Below are 22,568 nucleotides of genomic sequence, written 5' to 3'. Positions count from 1 at the left end.
AAAAGAATCGCTACTTTTTTACTTCAGAAGTAAACAGTGTAGCTGACTTAATGTTTAGCTGACAGAATGTTTATTTTTAAACCACAACTCTCTCTAATGTCAGAATGTTTATTTTTAAACCACAACCTTCTAAACATCATCTAAACATCTTCTATGTGTGCTTCTTTTATCGAGATATAGGAATAACAGACACACAGACAGACGTTTCTGTAAAATTATAGATGGATGTATGTGTGTCTGTGTATAGGCTATATTATTTATATAACCTGTATATTATACGTGTGTGTGTACTGTATATATTTTTTAATCGCGATTAATCGATTTGACAGTATGTATGTGCAACATCAGTTTTTGTGTGTTTTTAGTAATTGTTAGTTTGGTGTGTTTGAGTGCTCATTGTTACAATTACACAGCAAAAGTTCAGTGACATTTTATATGTGCATGGTTGAAAGCAAATACTGATACTGACATACAGTATGCAAAATTTAACTATATATTAACTACTGACAACTAACTACTTCTGAATAACCACAATATTCAGAAGTAAACAGTGTAGCTGACTTAAAGGACAACTCCAGCGCAAAATGAACCTTTGGTCTAATAACACATTGGTAAGTAGTCAACCGTTCTCTGAGATTTGTTTTCATGATAATCGAATGTAAAGAGTTTTATCTCTAAAAACTGTTTAGCGTATAACGCTAGTATAGGGCATAGAGTAATAAAAAATAAAAATCGCTAGTTTATACCACTAACAAGACTCAAAATAGCCCCACACTAACACGGTAACATAATGAGGGTCCCTCAATGCTTCGGTTTGCATGTAGGGACCCTCATTATGTTACCGTGTTAGTGTGGGGCTATTTTGAGCCTTGTTAGTATTAGCGATTAATTTTCATTACTCTATGCCCTATATACTAGCGTTATACGCTAAACAGTTTTTAGAGATAAAACTCTTTACATTCGATTATCATGAAAACAAATCTCAGAGAACGGATGACAGGTACCAATGTGTTATTAGACCAAAGGTTCATTTTGCGCCGGAGTTGTCCTTTAATGTTTAGCTGACAGTGTTTATTTTTAAACCACAACTCTCTCTAATGTCAGAATGTTTGTTTTTAAACCACAACTTCAATGTGTGCTTCTTTTACCGATATATTTAACGATATCTTTTGCATTTCTAATCCAAACAACGTCAAACTCGGCACTGCACTTACTCATGCCCGTAGCAAGACACCCGTCAAGTTTGAAATCCATCGGACTAACGGTTCGAGAGATATTTGATTAACAGACAGACGTTCCTGTAATTTATTGATAGATATGTTAGCCTTACTGTTATAAGCTAATGTGCTCCAAAACAATGACAAAAGTCGCATTTAGAAGACCAAACCCAACGTTAAAAATGAAAATCAGTTTGATGTCAGAATCCAACGTCAGATTGACTTAATCTCCAACGTTGGACAGACGTTGTATTGTAGTTGAAAATTAAAATCGGGTTGACGTCAGAAACCGACATCAGTCGGGTTCTGACATCAACCCGACTATCATTTCCAACCCGACTTTAATTTCCAACGTCTATCCGACGTCGGGTTCTGACGTCAACCCGACTTTCATTTCCAACCCCTGCAACCAAAAACATCCTCTGACTAACGTTACTACTTTCTACTCAAGGACCTTGAACGAAATGTAGTGGAGTAAAAAGTACGATATTTGTCTTTCAAATGTAGTGAAGTTAAAGTAAAAAAGTTTCCAGAAAAAATAATACTCAAGTACAGTACAGATACTCAAAAAGTGTACTTAAGTACAGTACTCAAGTAAATGCCCTTTGTTACTGTCCACCTCTGACAGTAAGAAACGTTCTTCACAGTTCCTGCATTGTATTTTAAAACATGGCTTTTGACACTTTTAAAGAGAAGTGAGCAGTATTTGTCTGTTGTACAGATACGCTGTTTCTTTTTTGTCTTGAGTGTTTTGACTTTGGTAGTGAGACTTTGGCCTGCTCATCTGTAGCTTTATAAGAGGAAAGACACTTCATTCCCAAATATCCATAGACACTAGGTGGCAGCAGACACTCATCTCAAAAGCTTTAAAAGGCTTACCAAAAAAAAAAAAAATCAGCTCATTGATCTTCCAACAGCATTTTGCCAGTTTAATCCAAACTTTGTCTAAACGGTGTTTTAGCTAATTAACTTAACAACTATTTTGGTCTAAAAATAATACTTGTGTAAAAAACAACACATATACTGTATATGTTTATGTACATTCAAATATGAACAGTTCAATAATGAGATATTTCAAGTAGTTTCATGACATTTATTTGAATGTTATGAATGTATATATGTAGATTACATAATGTAATGTGTTATTTATTCATAAGTTATTATAAAATGCTGCCTTTATCTCTAGTTTTACTCAATTTTTGAACCATCAAAGCAGTACACACTTGAAAATAGTAGGATGAAAGATCTTTAAAGATGCTTTTTTTGTCTTTTTCAAAATATTCACTGAACCCCCTCCTGTCTGTCATTACTAATGTCTAGACCAGCTGAGAAATCAAGACAATAGGAACAATAAAAAGCGTCTGCTCTGGGGGGTTTACAAAGAGTTACTCACTCATCCCTGTTAGGTATAATATTTCTGGATGATGCTAAATGGTAGTGTGGCATATGAGTAAAACACATCAAAATTAAGGGGCTACTTTTTTATTATATACACACACACACATAATGTTTACAACTAACCCACATTATTCCTAGTTAACAATGAAAGATCTAGAGACGCATTTTCGATTTTAGCTAAATAGAACACTTTATTTTTGCAGACGTGCTTGGTACGTTGTTGACATTTTAAATGGTCATAGGTGACTGTCCTCATTTCACACTATGACACAGATACAGAATATTTAATTGTATTAAATACAGCACTTGTGGAATGTACCATAAGACACAGTGTACAGAGAGAATTCAAGCTTTGTTTGGGACCAAAAAAAAAAAGATTACTACAGGACACAACGTTTTCAGAAAAGCACATTGCCTTTGGGTAACTGCATGGCCATTTTGTTCACGTTCATTATTTGAATAAAATCAATGTGTGATTAAGAGTGGTTTAGTGTTATGAGTAGATAACATTCTTTTGTAGAATAACATTTCTGCTGTAACCAGCAAAATGTTGTTAATATTTGTAATTAATGTTGCTGTAAATATGTGAATAACTGGGGTCAAGCGCAATATCATTGAAGGAAAATACATCCGAGACAAAAATAAATGTTTTGGTGAATCTTCAGTCTAACACATTCGAAGGGTTTTGGTAAGATATCTGCTAATGCATCAGAACTGGCCATGTTAAACAGATTCATGCTAGTCTTAAACATTGTAGAGGTTATTTATCACTCTGGAGCCTGCCCAGCCAAAGTCACTTATTTAATATTAAGTGCAATAGAGATCATAGAGGTAAAGTGATAAAATACACTGTGGAAAATATTGAAAATTGCTATTGTTAGCAATCTATCAATATGAAGAAAACACACACGCCTAGTTCAGATGAAAGGCAAATGACAGTAACAGACGCATCAAAAACCTATCGAACTGTTTCTGATCATATATTTTAACAAGAGAGGTTTGTTTTGATTTTCAACCACACATAACTAGTGCAAATACAATTGGTTCATTCAAGAAAGCTGATATGTGTAGATAGAGAAAGTCAACAATAATTTATACATAAATCAAATCAAATAAACATACAAAATAAGAACAAAAAGTGATCAGCTGCTAATTCATTTGCATTGTCATGAAATAAAAGTATAAGCTCAGTTTATCAATATCGCCCACTACAGAAAGTAGATATCAGTAAGTGTCTTCAGTGCTTATGTAAAGTGTTGTAGATTCGCTCTCATTTGTGCGTGTACAAACTCTCTCTCTCTCACACACACACATAGAAATAAAGCCTGGTTTGACCTCCAAATGGACAAGAGCAGCAGTAGTAACAGCAAAGGCAGAAGCAACATTGAAAGAGAACATAAGCAGCACGTACTGCCACACACAGTTCAACTTCACACTATGTGTGTCTGCACACGTAGCTGACGATTCAAAAGATCTGCTGTTCAAACAGAATCTTTTCAAAGCCTTCAGGTGGAGTATGGTAGAAATCACTGAACTGGCAGTCTATGATGGCACTGTCATCCACTGAGAGAGAACAGATTACAAACATCAATATAATGTTAGTTCATCATATGAATGGCAAAAAAACATTTCATGACAGCTCGTCTCTGCAAACAGCAGATCATAAATCATGAAAAATCTATTTTTCTCATCCCTTGAAAACTTCTACTGAAAGATACAGCAAATTAACAGCACATTACGTTTATTTGAAATGTATTATTAATAATTATTGTTTTAAATGTTCCTTCAATAATCAAGAGCCATTTGGACATTATGAAAGCTTTTAATATATCTTTTTTTTACCTTAAAGAGATCATTCACCCCAAAAATTCTGTCATCATTACTCAGCCCTAATGTAGTTCTAAACCTGCAAGACTTTCTTCTGCAGAAAAGAAGATATTTTGAAGAACATTGGGAACCAAACATTGGAGCTCATTGACTTTTGTGCTCCACAGAAGAGTCTTAAAGATTTGGAAAGACATGAGGGTGAGTAAAAGATTACCTCCCATTCATTTGCACAATAGAAAAGGGACACTGATAGGAAAATGCTAAATTGCAACACTCTGGGAAGTGACCCAGTTTTGAATTAAAAGAGCTAATTAATTTTTTGGAAAAGGCATTGCATTTTGCTTTGAAATGTTATTTCTTTAGCTGGACTAGCCTGAAAACTAGTTTTTAGCATGACTGGAACTAAAGAAATAAATAACTGGAAATAAATAATATCAAAATTCAGATTTTATTAAAGAGTTGAAAAGTATTATATACAAATTAATGAAACTATAGCAATATTATTTAATTTATATGTAACATTTCAACTTCAGTATTATTACTGAAATGTAATCTTGGCATTTGATTGGTGTTTTAACCCCATCCCGGCTTCCTTGGCAATGTTAATACTATTTTTTTTTTAAAGCAATAAAACTTTTTTTTTTTTTGCTTAAAAGGTTTTTAAAATTTGCTTAAGATAAAAACTCTAAAATGAATTCAGGGTTGACCCTGTTAAAAATAAATTGAGTAACATTGAGTAATCTGAGTAATATATTTCCTAAGAGAACTCAAGCCAGAATAATTTAATAAAATAAGAGATTGGACCACCGCTATGCTTCTTAATATAAAAATTAAAATGCATAGATTTTCACTTGATATAAAGGACTTGTATGTGTGATTATGGAATGCCCTATTTGGCATTGTGTATATATGATCTGATCCCAGCAAATGTTAAAAATAAAGATGCTTTTACCCACAGTAGGGTTAAAAGTTTGTTGTTTGTACACTGATCCCATTCTTTTTGCCATTTGTTGATGACATAAGATACTATGGCAGTTTTAAAATCTGAGGGTGGTAGGTAACATCTTTCAATCCCTTACCAAAATGGCCACCAAATAAATCAACTACTTGCTCCAATAATGACCATGAAATTCCTATACCAAAAAAAAAATGTGATGTCCTGTATCTGTCATTGATAAAGAAACAATACACAACTCACCATAAACTATGGGGAACACAGTCCCTCGAATACCTGAGGCTGGACAGTGCATGCTCTTTCCATTTAAGTACAGGTTCAGTTCCACATGATCATAGGTCAGGCCCTAAAAACAGACACACACACACACACTTATGACCACGAGCAATATGTCTTCTACAGTATATACTAGTAGTATTCCACAATTTAGCTATTTATCACAATCTAGAATGTAACCAACACACCAAAGAAGTAAAAATGTACCACTATATCCCCCTCCTGAGGCAGGCTGTTGGCAGGTAAACGGTTCTTCTCCTCGTTGTTGTGGTATATGGAGCCATCATGTCTAAGTACCAAACTGTGGCTGTCTTGACCCAGTGGCACCTGGTTCAAATTCACCTTCTGAGTGGCCACACCGATCCCCCAAACACCTGCATCGCAAACATCAGCAAAAGTTCATAGCCCACAGATATCTAAAGCTATACATACCCATCTAAAGACCAATAATACAGAGATTTGGGAGGTAAAATTGTACTAAAATTAATGTCACAATGCAAAACAAATCTAAGGGTCCCAATAATAGGTTACTTTTATATATATATATATATATATATATATGTTTCTTTTTCTTTTTGCAAATATGTTTTTCTTTTGAATTTGGTCACATTTTTGACATATGTGGTACATAAATTAACTTTTAAATTAAGGTGAAATCTTGCTCACTTATAAAGCTAAACAACTTTTTTTGGTCAGAATCCACTTCATAGCTACACACTCAACAACATTCCACTTTAAAACAACAAATAGATCTGTCTGACAGCTACAAATTACTACAGTGTTTGCACAATAATTAGCAAAATATTAAAAACCGGATTATCTGAAGCCATGATTACACATGATTCATTTCTGACCAAAAGGGCACTCACCCGTGGACTGGATCTTGAACTCAAAATAGCTCTTGTTCTGGTGTAGAGGGGCGTTGGCGAGGCAGGCTCCAGTTCCACAGATCCGCCTCCCACTTTTCACTATGACCACATCCGTCCCTGGGAAAAAAGGCCGAGCAAACTCTCATGCCCACACTGCTACAGCACAAGGTATGTATTTCAAAACGTTTTCAGAGATATCGGCAAAAAACGAGTCTGAATTGAACCTCACGTCCTGGATTCACTCAATTGAAATGCAATCAAATTAGACACTGGATCTGGCAGCTGTGTACTAGCAACTAGCATCTGATCCAGAGTAGTTAGGACTACTTGACATGATTGATTAGATATTATTACATAGAAAACATACTGTTTGATTAAAAACAGTGATGGCAATAGTTACTTTGTGTTCTAACCTTTGTTTTTAAGATATAGCATTATCTGTTAGCTTGACACCTCTCTTCGTGTTAAAATTAATTTGGTAAATTTTGTGACCCCGCTGAGCAGTGGAAATGACCTCTTACCCATGTGATGCGTGTCTAGCTGTACGGTGGGCATATCTTTGAGGGGAGCGTGACCCGGTCCGCCATCCCCGCAGCAGCCCAAACAACACGTAAAAACTGCAGCCATTCTAGCGCTGAGGTCGCCGGAAGTGCAGTTACACACGTCAAACTCAAGAGCGCACGAGCTCTCATGGAAAAATCATTGTCGACGGCTGGTGTTTTTCTCGTTAACCACCTCAAGGGGGCGCTTACCGACTCCTTTGGACCACATTCAAAACAGTTGTATTATTAAACCATTTTACACTAATAACAATATTTAAATTTGGAGTTGTAGCAGATTTTTGCACGGAAATATACATAATATATATATAATATATATATATTTTGTTGTGCAGTAATCAAAAACGACAGAAAATGCCCCATCCTGACCAGCGCAGAGAAAAGTATCAGATAACTCCTGACGCTTTACCGTCGGTCTGGAAAATAATTTACATCCAAATAATCACATTGAGAAACTTTAATAGTCATTGAATGGAAAATACACACTGAGGCAAATTGGAGAATTATTATTTTGACCGCTAAACTCCACCAGATTAAATCCCACATTCTACCAAGAGTTAGAGAATACTTAATTTTTTATAATACTTAAATTATTTGTGTAATAGGTAAATATCACAATCAAGGCAATGTGCTTAAAGTTCAAAACCAAAACATCCAACTGACCAGAAAAGCTTTGAGAACACGCCATATCATATTATTGAAATGGATTGGGATGAATTGTTTGCTTTTTTAAGTGTATGTGCCCCCCTTGTGGATTTTGGTTTATTTTATTACCGAATTAATATACAATACATAAAAACAATTTTAAAAATCCCCTCTAGCGTTATCACATTTGTGGTTCTCTCGCCCTCTCGTGGCCAATTACGTCACTGCACGCGCTCTCATCCCTGATTCGACCAATGAGCGCTGCGCCTCGGACGCCGTTCTCTTCCTGATGGCATGGAAACAGGGGAAGAAAAATCGAGGTCAAAATATTTTGACACGTGACTCGGTAGCGATTGGTTATCGATGCGTCAAGACCCTGACACATGGCACGGGCATATGCGACCAAAGTGGCGAGAAGAATCATCATTGGGGCAGGAAATACGGACGTGCTTTTTGGTTGTTTGTGTCTGTAAACCATGACTAGTTGTAAATGAAAACCACGTAGTTATTGTAGTTCACTGAATAGATGAATTATGCGTCTATGCGGGTAGATGATGGGGAACGCAAGTATTGACGTAATCTGTAAAGAAACGCTGATCTAGGAGAGAGTGAGCGCTCCCCCGCAACAACACCATCCAAGAATGAAGGGATCCTCTGCATTTATTTCTCACCGCACAAAACGTGTTCAACTACCCGAGTCGGCAAATACAATGCTACGCGGATATTATGCTGAATGTGGCATTGAAATGTTTAACTTTAGAATCACTGTACAATAGCTGTCTGTGCGCATTAGTTTTAATTGCCTGGCCATACTGACTTGACCTGAACTAGTTAAAATTTCCCAATTGGAAAGGGCGAAGTCTGCACAGCAACAAGAGCCATGATTGCGTTGCACACTGCCTATGCAGCTAGTGCACTTCTGATCCAATTGCTGGTGCTTTCTGCCAGCAAAATCTGCCTCAACAACAGTAATACCTTGACAACCGGACCCGGGCATACCGAGAAACAGTTTGACAAATCGACGGCTGGGATATTTTTTTTTTCCCAAATCAATTCCTTGAAGTTTGTTGGACAGGTCCTCGGATATTCCTGCACGAAAGTTCTCACGCGGGCAATTAAAATGAAGTACTGGTGCACTCAGGAGTCTTCATCATCAGGCAATCTGAACTACTATATTTGGTTAACCTGCTGTGCCTCTTCACAGAATCGCACTGTAAAATGTTGACTGAAGCTAGTTATGTTCCATTATTTATTCTATGTAGACTCATAACGCATTCTCGCAATATAAAAACATTTTTCGATGCATAAAAAATAGCCTACTTGTTTGTGAATATCTTTGCTTATTGCGCGTAATGTAGATAGTGTCAAAAATTACACTGGACAGCACTAAGTGCTCTAGACTTCACAATCGGTGTGAGAAGCACGAGAGAGAAGCTTGCTATGATGAGAGTTGTATTGATGTGTCATGCCCCCGACAAGCTTTCATATTGATGTCTCTTTCCTCTTTAGGATACGATGGAGCTCTTAGAAGAGGACCTCACATGTCCAATATGCTGCTGTCTTTTCGAGGACCCGCGTGTTCTACCGTGCTCTCACAGCTTCTGCAAGAAGTGTCTCGAGGGCATCCTGGACGGTAACCGGAGCCCTGCATGGAGACCCCCGTTCAAATGTCCGACCTGTCGAAAGGAAACCGTGCACAACGGCATCGCGAGCTTGCAAGTTAATTACTCATTGCGTGGCATCGTGGAGAAGTACAACAGGATTCGAGTGATGCCGAGGATGTCTCTCTGTCGAGCTCACAGCGGACAACCGCTCAATATCTTCTGCGCCACGGATCTGAAGCTCATCTGTGGTTTTTGCGCCACGACAGGTGATCATAAAGGACACAAGTTTTGCGCGCTGGAGGAGGCGTACGAACGCGAGAAGCTCGCGTTTGAGGACTTGTTTCGCGTTGTGGAGGGCTGGAGGGGCGCGGAGGTGCATTCGTGCCTGGAATCGTTAGAGGGAGCTAAGAAGAAAGCGCTGGAGAGGGTCTCGCGGGATGCGGATCGAGTCTCAGAGTACTTTGACAAACTTCTGCGCACGCTGGACCACAAACGGAGCGAGATTCTCTCGGACTTGGAGACTCTGAAGCTCGCGGTCATGCAGACCTTTGACCCCGAGATCAACCAGCTGCGCTCGGCGCTCGAGGAGCAGCGGCGCGCGCTCAACATCGCCGAATCCTTCCGTTCGCTCTCCGACCCGCTCACTTTCCTCCAGCAGATGCAGGACTTCAGAGAAAAGCTGCGCGTCATTCGGGGAACGCCACTGCCATCGCGGACTGACGTGGACGTGGGTTTGCTTGGCCTGCAGAGCTTCGATGTTAAGGAATGGGACCGGGTGCGTCTTGGAGAAGTGGACAAGCTGTGCGCCCCCTACGAGAGCAGCGCGTACCTGTCTTCGCTGCCCCCTGCTGCCGCTCCGCGCTTCTCCCGTGTGATGTGGAGAGTTGTTCTGGTTATATGTGCGTGTCTCCCCGCGCTGAACTTTCTCCCATCGGACTGCCTCGCTTTGAGCTTCCAGGATAAGGTGGTCGCACTCAGTGGCTTTTCTCTGCCCGGTCCTGGAGAGATCGTGCGCTGGCTCGGGTTCTGCTGGACAGAAGCGGCTGAGATCTGCACACTAATAACTGAGATGTGTCGGAACTGTATCTTGGACCTGATAAACACGACATCTGATTTCATCAGCTGATTTTATAACTCCATTCCTTAGGTACTTTTTTATGTACTACTACATTGTGCCAATCCCGTAGATTTGAAGCATTGGATAAATTTAGTTCGTGTCTGTTTTTGAATTTGTAACAAAACATAACTAGCATTTTTGTGTGCTATAAAATTGCACTGATTTTGTCTGTCGGTTTAAAAAAAAAAAAAAAAAAAAAAAAAAAAATACAAGTGTGGATGGATCGTGGTATAGGGTACTAACAACATTCCCAAATCTTAAATAAAAAAAAAAATCCCTATTCATTTAAATTATATAGAGCTAAATAGTTCATCTCCACAAGTTCATCTCGAATACAAGCAGACAGCTTGATTGAATAAATTATACCGTTTTGGAAGTTAACTAAAGAAGAGGAACACTTATTCCGAAAGTGCATTGAAATATTTTATCTTCTGTGTGCGAGTTATTTACATACTCAAGGTTAAACGTTACGTAACAATGTCAGACTCACACCAGGACAGGATTCGTTTATAATGTTTACTTAGAATGAACTTGTATCCTGCTATGTTTGTTTTGTTGTTGGTTTAACTTTATTCAAAGACTAGAGCTCATCAATGTCTTTAATGTGTACAATTTCACCCAAGAGAGACATGAGATGTGCAAAAATGAACAAAGTCAGGACTGTTTAGAATTTTTTTTTTTTTAAGGCATCCCCTTTTTCCCACTGTTTATAAGCAGGAATCCTGAGATTCTCGGACGACTGTTCTGATATGACGTCACCACTGGAGCCCTTCGCACGTCACCGAACATATATTTAGCCGACTGTTGCCAGGCGAATTGGGGATGAAACGTGAAATTTCCTACTTTAACCTACTTTACCAAATACAACCTTACATAACTAAAAGTAAATTAAATAACGAATTTATGAATAAATAGGCTACATTTTCTGAAGCCATGCAGAATGCATTGCCGACAATAGGAAGCTCACTCTGAAATGGCGCTATGTGTTATATAATTTCAATTATTCGATTTTCTTTCTCTTTTTTAAGCGAATGAACCATTGTGTCTTAATAATAATGACACCATCTTCACTCTATCGCATTGCCTACCCTACCATATCTTGCACCAGTAGACCTAACTTCAATATTATTTTAAGGAAAAAAGTCATCAACACAAGTGCCATTTCTTTTTGCTTTAAACGTTCTGGTTTCCTGTGTTTAATGTTTCTAATGATTCAATTGTTAAATTCGGTCAATACTCGCCTCTTTAGGAACTGACTACGCACTGAAAAATACTTTGCATGTTGCTGTTTTTCTTTGTAAAGTTGAAAATTGTATATATATCCAAATAAATTTCCCGTCATATATGTATATATACCTATTTAGTTCTAGCATTATGCTTATTTCTCTTTACATTTTGTCAAATGAAATGAATGGCAAAGCCTACGTCGGCAATTGCTAGGCTATTTGAAGCCTAACTGTGTAGGCTACATATAGCAAAATATGTTTTATTACTTTATTTGCAGCAAGTAACAAGTAACTTTCTTTTTTATACGTCTCCGTTTACAAAAACACCTGAAATACACCAGATACACGAATTAATATATTCACCGTTTAAATGTCATCATGAAATAAAGCAACCTTGCATGATGAAAAAATGATACAGCAACAGGGAACATCACCATTTAGGTTAGTTATGTCTCAAAACTCCAGGCAAAAGTGGCATGGTTGTCGGGAAAGCAACATAAAGAAATAAAATACATGCTGTATTTTTATTAAAATTCCATATTTTAACCTAAAAAAAAAATCCTGCATCTAACATTTAAGGCACTTGAAAGGACCGTAATAGAATTTGAGACTTCAGTCTCATTCATTTGTCTATAGAATTAAAGCGTGACGATCTGCAGCTGTATGCACAGAAAATTTCGAGCTGTAAAATTATTTATCTGGACCAAGTCGCTCCGACATAAACACACTCACATAGGCTACTTGAAAAATAGACGGACTTTTTCCCCCTTGGTCCTTCTATCTAAACACACGTTGACCAGTAACTGCATCTATTCAGGTCATGTAAAATCAGTCTAATCTCAATTAAAATTAAGCAAAAAAACAAACATGTGTAGCCTATTCTTTGGCGGAGAAATTAAATAAAAGATCCAAATTAAATATAATTTCTAACGGCCATGCTATATGAGAACATCTTATAAGAGGACTTCCCCGTGCATAAAACATGGGCCTAAATAATAAGTAAAAAATAAATAAGTAGGCTACACGCGGGAAAACCGCATATAGTAAATTTGGATTTGATTCAAAAACGTAGAAATTTCATAAAATAGCCTATACGTCGCTTACAAATCCGTACTCAAATCAAATCGTGATTTGTTTAGTAAAAAAAAAAAATAATCAAAACAATTCTAGGCTACGTCCTATAGGCAGCTGCATCGTGGATGCACTTTTAAAAAAAATAGTGTTTAAATTGTTAAAATGTGTTTTGCCATAGTCAAATAATAGATTAAAATCAGCTCTATGAAACTGTGCACTGTTCCTATTATCACAGCTGTGCTGACCAGCTTTAGTTCAGATCTAAAAGCATCATATGACTAAAACGAAGGGTCAGAAGATTAAATCGACATGTGTCAGAAGTGGCCGTGTTACTAGTTAAAGGCAACAACGGTTTAAGTGCTGGTCAATTAAACAAAAAATAAAACGTCATTTCTTTATTGCCAAGGATACAAGATGTGATAAAATCAGAGGAAAACGCAGCATTCAGTTATCAAAAAAGACGCATTTCTGCGTATAAAAGGGTCCCTTATAAAACTCCCCAAAGTTATCCTATATAGCCTACTTTCACCCCGGCAAAATAATTAATAAATAAATGATCATTAACCAAAATACAAGGATATGGCAAGGACACGATCAAATCGTGGTTACATAACTTAGCCTGCTTATAGTTTTTTTTTAATATAGGCCTAGGCCTATACATTTCATTTCATAAAATGGCGGAAATTATTTCAATGGCATTTTGAGACCTGCGTTGCGAGATAATGCTCTTTACATTCTTATTTTTTCAGGGTGACAAGCCTTTATACAATATTTTACAAAAATCACAAACATTTTATAGTATTATTTTATAGCCCATAGGCACAGACACGTTGGGCAAAATTCCGTTGGGCGTTAAGCTTTTTAATATTAATGTTATATAAGAATGGGCTACGCATGCGTAAACTCTCCAGCACGAAACTGTAGACATTTGCCTCCATGTTAATATCTCGCACATTGCAACTATCGCAATAATCCACATAAATGTGTAAAACTTGCTTATTGGTTATTATCGGAAAAAAGGCTATTGGAGTCACATTTTTTTTAGCTTAATGTAGTCACCGGAAATGAGGAATACTTTAAAAGAAACATGAATACACGTCACGCTAGGGTTCATCCACCAGAAACAAAACACATTTCTACAACAGTATTGAAACACATCAGAGCAGAAAAGCGACCACAAAAAAAAAAAGATCTCATTTGACAACAGTTGTTCCCTGTGAAAAAGTGTTAAAAACAAAAGCTGAACAGATACATCGACAAACGGTGCCCTAACTAGTCAAAATGAGTATTCACAGGTCAGTTTTTTCCTTTTTTTTATATATATATATTTGTTTGCATTTACACAAAAAAATGCAACCACGTTTAGGAAAATAAAATTGGAATATTTAATGAAGAAACAAACGATTGAAACAAAAAAGGATACATATTTTACATAAAGGAAAACAAAATGTAAACATTAAAAAATGTTTGTGCATGAACATTATAAAGGGGGGAAAAGCAACATTGATTTTAAAAAAAAAGCTACTTAACTCACTTTCCAAAGACTAAACTAAACTCTGCATCTGTCTTTACCTTTGACCATTCAGTTCACTCCGGTGAGGCCGAGTGTCCTCCTGACTTTATGTTGGATTGATGATTCAGTCCATGAAGGTATTTCTGTACCTGTGAGTCAGCCATACCTGCACCGGCTAGGCCCTGGTAGCTGTGATAGAAAGATGACGTGCATTTGCTGCTTGGTGACTTCTTGCTTCAGCAGCACGAGCAATATTGGAGGCATTGGCCAAGGAGTAACTCCAATATTTACATGCTGCTAAAGCAAGACAACACACGCATTCACACACACATGCAATCTCTCCTTCGGCTGCGTAGGTCCCAGGAATTGATGCTGCAGCACATCACGGCCTGCATCTCTGTATCACCACAAACCATTCTGTGCTGCTACACCATCACCTAGAGAGGGTTCCTCTCTCTCAATCACACCCTCGGCAACATGACCAAGCACTGCCAGAATCAGAGCGAGTGACTCCTCTCCTCTCTCTCTCTCTCTCTCTCAGCAGGGCTTGAGGTATTCCAGGACTCCATCTGAAACACAGAAGAGAGGAGGACGCTTGAGTGAGAACATACACACAGCAGCTGGACGTGATACTGTCAGTTTGCAGTAAAATATTTCAGTGTCTCCTACCGTGTTTGCCTGCAACCCATTTGCATACAATAAAAAAATGGCATTGCTACATTTGTGAGCAGGACTTGGTAATGAAATACATACTTGAGACTATTATTTTACTTTATTTAATATATGCCTGTTATGTACATTTCTATTTTTTTTTAAATAAAAAAACCTTAACACAATAGCATACATAAAGTTTAATGTATACTTTTAAAAGATGGATGCACACTGAATCCGAATTTTTGCACTTCAGTAAAATGGCACCTATAAATGTGTACTAATGTTACGATTATGGGTATTTTAAAATAATCATCATTCCCAGTGGATTGTAGTGGATTGTTGTTTTGGCATATTTACATTTTATTATAATTTGGGACAAGGCACAAGAGACTGAAAATAAAGCATTGCAAGAGTTTTAAATGGTAATCAGAATTTTATATATATTTGCACGACATCGTTCTGATTTTCTACAGGCTGGACTCTATGGAGATCATTGCGGACACACCTCTCAGCAAATTTCCTGCATTATACTAAAACCTGTCCTCTGGCTACTTCGTCAAAAAATAATTATATCAAAAGAAACAAGCAACTAGTAATATTGTCTTCTAGACCAGACTGGATTTAACCTTCAAGATAGTGATTCAGCACTGACAACATCCTGCCTCGTAGTCATCTTCAACAGCGGGAGCTGCCCTGCCACCAGCTTCCCAAAGTGCTGTCCCACAACAGAATACATCTCTTATGCCTCCACTATGCTAAATAAGATATCTCTACTTTATGAATCAATCACTGTGGTCTGTGCCTTATGTACAGTTATGATTAAAAAATAAGAATCTAATTTTAATGTTCACCAAGTCAGAGTTGATGTGAGACCTCATTACCATCTGAATTTTAAATTATTCTGAAGTACTGATAGTAATATTAGATATATGTATTCAGAAATAGAATGGCGAACACATAATATTAATAACCAAGTATTTTCTTTAACACACAAGCTTTCTAAAGACTTAGAATTTATTAAAAGTAAAATATAATTGTTTTGAATGAAATTCTACTTTAATTAGAAATTGGAGAATTGTAGCCGGCTATGTACTCGGAACAGCATAGATGAATGAACTGAAGCAGCAGAAGGGTGAGATTTGAAGTGAGAGTACTAAATAACACACCATTTTGCAGCCAACTACACCGATTGAAATGAACTGATCACATATTTTTAAAAAATCTAACAGTTTGTTATTATATTACAATATATTCATTCTAACAAATATCAACTGAAGCATCTGTTCATTATGAGCATTGACTTGTAACACCGACACCAAGGTTACGACCTGACTAACATATCAATGGAATTTGGGTCAATGATCCAACATGGATTCACAGCCAAGAAACAGCCATTGTGATAATGCTACAATATTTGTATATAATGTTTAGCTCCTGATGAAGTCACTGAAATTTTTTTTTTAATTATGTAAAAAAAACTAGTGTAAGAGATTTTGAAAACAAACAAGAATTTTCTAAAATTAGCCAGGGTTTTTTTTTTCACTCCAACAAAACCTAATGCCTAGTTGTGATCTCAAAGACTGACAGGAAGACATCTAGACCCTTTCTCACACTGTACGGCCAATGCTAGAGTAGCCTATAAGAGCCTATGACCTGATATTGACAACAAACTTGTAATTGCTTCTAAACAAGAGTTGGCATCTGAAAGCTAAAGCCAACCCATCACTGCCTGAAAAACTGAGTGAATTCAATACCATAAGAGACTAGTAATACTAAATTAAAAAAAAAAAAAGCTTTACACTTCACTTATGCAAACAACCACTGTGTAGATCTAAAGCAGCCACTTCATTGCTTGAAGGGGATTTTTAAGCCTTAATACCATAATGGCTTAATGGCATAAATTAAACTACATAAATGGCAAATGCTAAAAGTGTCCTCTACTGGGTGTATATAACACCTGAACTGCCTAGTTGCTGTAAAAATGTGTTTTAGCCCATGATTTCTTAAAACAATTAACACACAACACATAAATTAAATTGCAGATAGATGTTATTACCTTGATTTGTTGTCTGGTTTCTGACATCACAACTAGGCAAATACTGGGAAAAAAGACGAGAAATTCATCAAAATACAGACATTGCGTTAGAAGCTACAGTTCTAATAATCTGATGTAACAGACAGCATCAAAACATAAAGCCAGATGCTTAAATAGTTTTAAAAACAAACACCTACTTTTAAAAAATAAAATAAAATTGATACACCTATAGTTAATGTTACAGTGTGTCTGTGAGAAAGTTGCTGTCAACTATGTGAGTGGATGTGTGTCTTCTCTGAGAACACTACAGTGTGTGAGGTGTAAAATATTATTGTGTGTATTTTATTCAAGTCAGTTAAACCTCAAATGCACCCTTAAAATGAATACCCTTCAAAGCAACAAATAATAATGATTGAAACTATTGTTGGCCTATGAATTATAAGACAGAAACTTTCTGAAATTTACATCTAATACCTCGCATAAGTTTCTGTCTCAAAAAGCTTATTTAAATTCACAAGATATTTTTTAGAAAAATAAAAACAAATTATGCATGCATCTCAGATGTGAATCAGAGATGCACGTGTAACACAAAAACAGAGACTGGTGAGAAAACGTTTCCCCACTCCTTTCACTAACTCCCACATTTCTCTTCCCCCACTCTCTCTCTTTCTCTCACACACACAGCAAGCCTTATGCTAAGATATTATAAATTAGTATCTTCAAAGGAAGCATCTGACCACATTCATTTTTATCACGGAGAAAAAAAAAGATCAGTCACACAAGTTATCAGACAACTATCAGAGCTGAAAAGGACAAGCAAATGGAACGACTGAGTAACAGAGCAGGTCAAACAAAATACAGCCTGGGTAGACAACCCAAACTCCATAAATCAAACCATTTCAAAAATATGTTGGGTTATTTTTTTTAGGCTTAAAAAAATATTTTTAAGTGTTGCCATCAAAAGAATATTAAAAGTTCTTCAACTCGGTAATGTGTAGTTGGCCTAGCCTCCATTTTGGTGTTTAATCTTGTGCACTAGCAACATCGTAATCCCACAAGATAAGTGCGCATTATGTGCCCCATATTACACTATAATTTGAAATCGTGCAGCAAATATATAATTTGATTATATACAAGCAGTGCATCAGCACATAACTCTTAATAACCTAGAGAGTGGTCATGCACGTGTGAGTGTGTGTGTGCGCGAGGAGGACAGTCAGAGCCCCTGAACAAGTCTGTGTGAGTGAGAGGGGGTGTGAATGAATACATCACATTTAACCTCTCTCTGCTTGTATTTTACTGAGCTCACATGACCTCAGGGTCAAAGGGTATCACCTTCCACTCCTCCATCAACATCAGCATGTGACACGCTCACACACTCCGAGAGACTCTGCCTTATGCAGGAAACCCTCCCACGTAATTATTTTGCCAGTTAAATGATCAAAAGAAAATGTAGCAAAACAAGTTTTATTTTATAGGTATAACTTAAGATCACTGAAATAGGAAACTTTGGAAGAAAACAAATATATATATGCATGTATAATTATAACATTTTAAAAAATAATAAAAAACATGAATATTTAATTACTTCTCATGATGGCAAATAATCCACACTATATTCAAATTCAGACCCTGTAAATTAGCTACACCTCTGCACTTGTAGTAATGAGAGGTGTGTGTGTGTGTGTGTGTGTGGATGTGTTTGTCTCTCTCAAACATTTTCTTTAATCTAATAAAAAAAAACTGTGTAAATAAGTAAGTCTGTGCAAATATTTCGTCAAAGAAAGAATGACAGCAGGCAAGCCTGCACACCTGTATGGTACCACTGCACCTGAGTACGGATAGAACTACACACAGCAACACACACCTGTGCCCTGACTGCAACCTCTCACTGTTACACACATGCATTGATCAAAGAATGCTCTGCAACACTGCAACAGCCTGTATTCACAACTTGCATCCAACCCAAACTTAAACTATCATTAGTTATAGGGTCGGGATGCTTTAAACAGTCAAAATCAGAGCTGTAAGTCTCAGAGTAAGGGCTGGCGGCTGGCTGGTTTATACAAAAAAAAAAAAAACATAACATCTTTCACATCCACACACACTACTTTCCATATAATCATTAAAAGAGCGTGGGTGATGTCACAGAGACATTATGTGTGCCTGTGAATACACATTTGCTGCTGCACATCACAAAGAGTCAAAACAAGTACAACACGGGTTTCTATTTATTCAAAACAAATAATAATAAATAAAAAAAACAGTCATGTCACCACTCACCACTATTGCACTGTTATTACAGTCATATTACTACACTCAATTTTGTGAACTCAGAAGGTCCTGGCATGGTGTATGATAAAATTAACAAGTTGTATCTCATAAAATTACCCGCACAATTAACTGATAAATAAGCCCCATATTAAAACTGAGTGTATACTACAGCCTCTGGTCAGGAGTGCAAGTCTTCATTTCCTGCAGGTTCACGTTTACACAGTCTCAGTCATGAGGATACAAAGCATGACTGCCTTAATATATTCTTGCTTTTTTAACTAGTTGTTTAATTGTGTACACATCACAATTTAACTTATTTAGTGTGGTGACTTATTTTCAAAACTCTCAGTAGACCCGACAGTATATAAATTCAGCTTCTCCCCAAATCCAGCCCTGGACACACCGGAGAAACAATATCACAATGTCTTAACATGCAACAAATTTAAACCATTTCATAAAAGTTTCAACTGCACACACACACACACACAAAATATCATCTCATCATTATCTCCATTAAATTTTTTTTTTTTTTTATTGCAAACAGTATTACAAGTGAATAGCCACATAAGTATAAAAAACCTGTAGGTGGAGAACTGCTAAATTATATAAATGAGCAAAAATAGATTTCACAATATATTTTGGTGTAGATGATAGATGCATATAAACTTCAAGTGTAAAGAGTAAACTGCTTACAATAACCTGTAAGTTAATTGATTACATATTTAGATGGCAATAGATGATATTCTGTCAGTGTTATGGAGTGCATTAATTTTAACTGTGTGTGGGATTAAGTTTGAAGTGTTTGCAATAGTGAACTTCTTTGAAAATATAGATCATACAGTAATTTACAGAACTTACAGTAAGCTATACATTTAAAATATAACTACAATAGTTATGACTAAAGTGTTTCTGCGCACTGTACAAAACCAAGCAAAAATAAATATTGTAGTATCAGCACTGTCACTGAAACTGTGGGGCGTTTGAGTGGGTGCATGATGTGTCTGTTAATTAAACTACATGTTGCGAACATGATAAAGAGATCGTTGTGGCTTACTTGTGGGGGTTTCCCTACGGTCCCAGGCAGGATCAACTCATGGGAGAAAAACTGCCAGGAAATAAAAAAAAAATCAACAAAAACAAAAACACTGATGTGAAAAGACACTCTGACCAACAATGCTTGGTATTGGGCTATAGTTGACTACATTCATACAAAAAAAAAAAAAGGGAACCATCTCCGTATTGCAGGAAAGAAGTAGACTAAGAATTGTTACTCTTACACTGACCTACACTGCTTTTTTTTGGCCAAGTGAATGTGCAATTCTAATGTGCAATAATTAATTGCGGTGGCACCTCAAATGTTGCTGCAATGGGTCTTTTTCATAATATAAGATTTCTGTCATAGGAGTAATACGGGTAATATGGTGTAATTTGTGTCACTTATTTTTTTGTGAATGGCCATTAAACAACTCACTACAAAATAATGCAAACTATGTTATTTAGGCAAAACCATACATCATTTAGACCTGTACACAGAACTAAAAAAATATATATATAATAAAAAAAAAGGTTACCATATTTTTAACATTCTGTATTAAGCCACATTTATATAGGAGTGAGAAAAGTGAATAATCAGAAATATATTTAAAAAGAAATAAAAAATCTTGTAACTATAAAACAAAAGCTACACAAAATGGCACATAAAACTAAGATTAGGTTGACATTTTGTAATAAAAAAAAGATTAAAACTTGATTCTCTGAACTCACTTGACCCGTTTGGGCTCAAAATGAGCCTGGCTCGCTGCTGGGCTAACCTTTCATGACATCACATGACATGGACAGGCCTTTACATCAATCAACAAAATTAGGAGGTCAAAGCATCACGTTAATGACTTCCTGACCTTTCTGCATGTGACCTCTAACGTACATTAGACAGAATAAAACTACCCGAAGTGACACTTTCCTTGAGGTACAGAAGATTAGCGATGGAATCGTGTTCGATGCAAGAAAAACGTCACCAAAACAACTTTAAGAACAGAGACTGAAAAAAGAAGGAAAAAATACGACGCTATTATAAGAACTGAGGTGCACACGCTGACAAAAAGGCCGACTGCTGACCCAAGATCCCTCTAAAGATTATTAGCTTTCGCTCTCTTTGCACTAGACATAAAAGTTTATTTTCCACTAACCCCTAACACAATTAATACAACGAATAATCGCATTTTACCATTACACAACCAGGCCTTAAATTATTTGACAATGCAACCTGGTTATGTAATTTCAATTTATAGGCCCGCTCGTATAAAAGTATGAATACGTGTCCATAACACTTACGTTAGTGTGAAAACAAGGGTTTCAAATTGCTAAGGGGATATGTAACTGAGTTAAGTTGCAATAGCGTGATACAGTAACATTAGATCAAACACATTATGACGTGTTTTTTCGATCGAGATTATATTGTTCTACAAACTGATCAAATCACTTTAATCTCGTCTCCAACTCCTATTTACTTTTGTGAGAGTTTGCGCTTTTTACACTTTAGATGGCAAATGTTTGCTATTTTAATACATTTACCATAACAGTTACACTCACACGCACAACACATAAATAGTCATTTTCATGGTAACTAAACAAAAAGACGCTTTTATGAAAAATGTTACTTACCGAAAACACCTGACCGTTCATAATATTTGTAAATCCACAAAAAAAAGTTTGCAATTGAAAATTATGACGGCGCACTGTTTTTCTATAGTTTGTGCAAAAAAGCGAGAGAGAAAAAGGCACTCTGGTCATCGTCGCTTTTTTTCCGCTGAAAGAGGAACAAAAACTGTAGTAAAGAATAGGACAGTGTTAGTCGGTGTGGCATCCCGGTGTATCGCTCGCTGATAGGCTGTCGGGCTCGCCGGCCGTCTCGCTCACATCACCAATCCCGCTCAAACTTAACGTTTAAAAAATGCACAAAACCACCTCGCTCCACCAAACAACCCACGTCATTCTATTCGTCGTCGCCTGCGATAATTTTCCGAATTTTTTATTGATTTTTCAAATCATCCACGTAATTGTTGGATTTTTTCGAAAAATAATACAAAATATATAGTTTCCACAGCGCGGCTCCAATCTGACGCCCCTTCTTGGCTGGAGATGCTAGCCGGATTAGCCTGCTAGCTCACTTCAGACTCCACTTCACTATTTGTTGTCACTACACATCGTCTTTTGTGTCCGCTGCATCCATCCACCGGGAAACAGCCGCCTAAAATTTGTGGCAGATTTCGGAAAAAAATATCTCTCTTTGTTCTCTGGAAACAAAAAGAAAAAAGTGTCCCCTCG

At 36.8% G+C, this 22,568-nt stretch overlaps 2 protein-coding genes across 6 annotated transcripts; one reads left to right on the top strand and one right to left on the bottom strand.

Moving 5' to 3' along the window:
* Positions 1–3,347: 3,347 nt before the first annotated feature.
* Positions 3,348–7,233, bottom strand: spryd7b (SPRY domain containing 7b). Its single transcript, XM_056260737.1, has 5 exons — positions 7,064–7,233; positions 6,543–6,659; positions 5,881–6,047; positions 5,641–5,743; positions 3,348–4,178 (listed from the first exon to the last, which is right to left on the bottom strand). The coding sequence occupies exons 1-5, from the start codon at positions 7,167–7,169 to the stop codon at positions 4,081–4,083; spliced, it is 591 nt and encodes a 196-aa protein (XP_056116712.1). The 5' UTR covers positions 7,170–7,233; the 3' UTR covers positions 3,348–4,080.
* On the top strand, positions 6,611–14,999 carry trim13 (tripartite motif containing 13). Of its 5 annotated transcripts, none has more exons than XM_056260716.1 (3): positions 6,611–6,710; positions 9,257–10,498; positions 14,826–14,999. In XM_056260716.1, exons 1-2 carry the CDS (start codon positions 6,687–6,689, stop codon positions 10,475–10,477), a joined length of 1,245 nt encoding a protein of 414 aa, XP_056116691.1. In that variant the 5' UTR covers positions 6,611–6,686; the 3' UTR covers positions 10,478–10,498; positions 14,826–14,999. The 5 variants fall into 5 exon arrangements, with proteins under 5 accessions (XP_056116691.1, XP_056116689.1, XP_056116690.1 ...); XM_056260714.1 differs by having other exon boundaries at positions 14,823–14,999; XM_056260715.1 differs by lacking the exon at positions 14,826–14,999 and adding an exon at positions 11,186–11,548.
* The last annotated feature ends 7,569 nt before the right edge of the window (positions 15,000–22,568 follow it).

This window comes from Rhinichthys klamathensis, unplaced genomic scaffold (genome assembly GCF_029890125.1).
Source record: "Rhinichthys klamathensis goyatoka isolate OS25496 unplaced genomic scaffold, OSU_Roscu_1.1 h1tg000177l_1, whole genome shotgun sequence".
NCBI lineage: Eukaryota > Metazoa > Chordata > Actinopteri > Cypriniformes > Leuciscidae > Rhinichthys > Rhinichthys klamathensis.
This window is presented reverse-complemented; position numbering and strand designations above follow the sequence as displayed.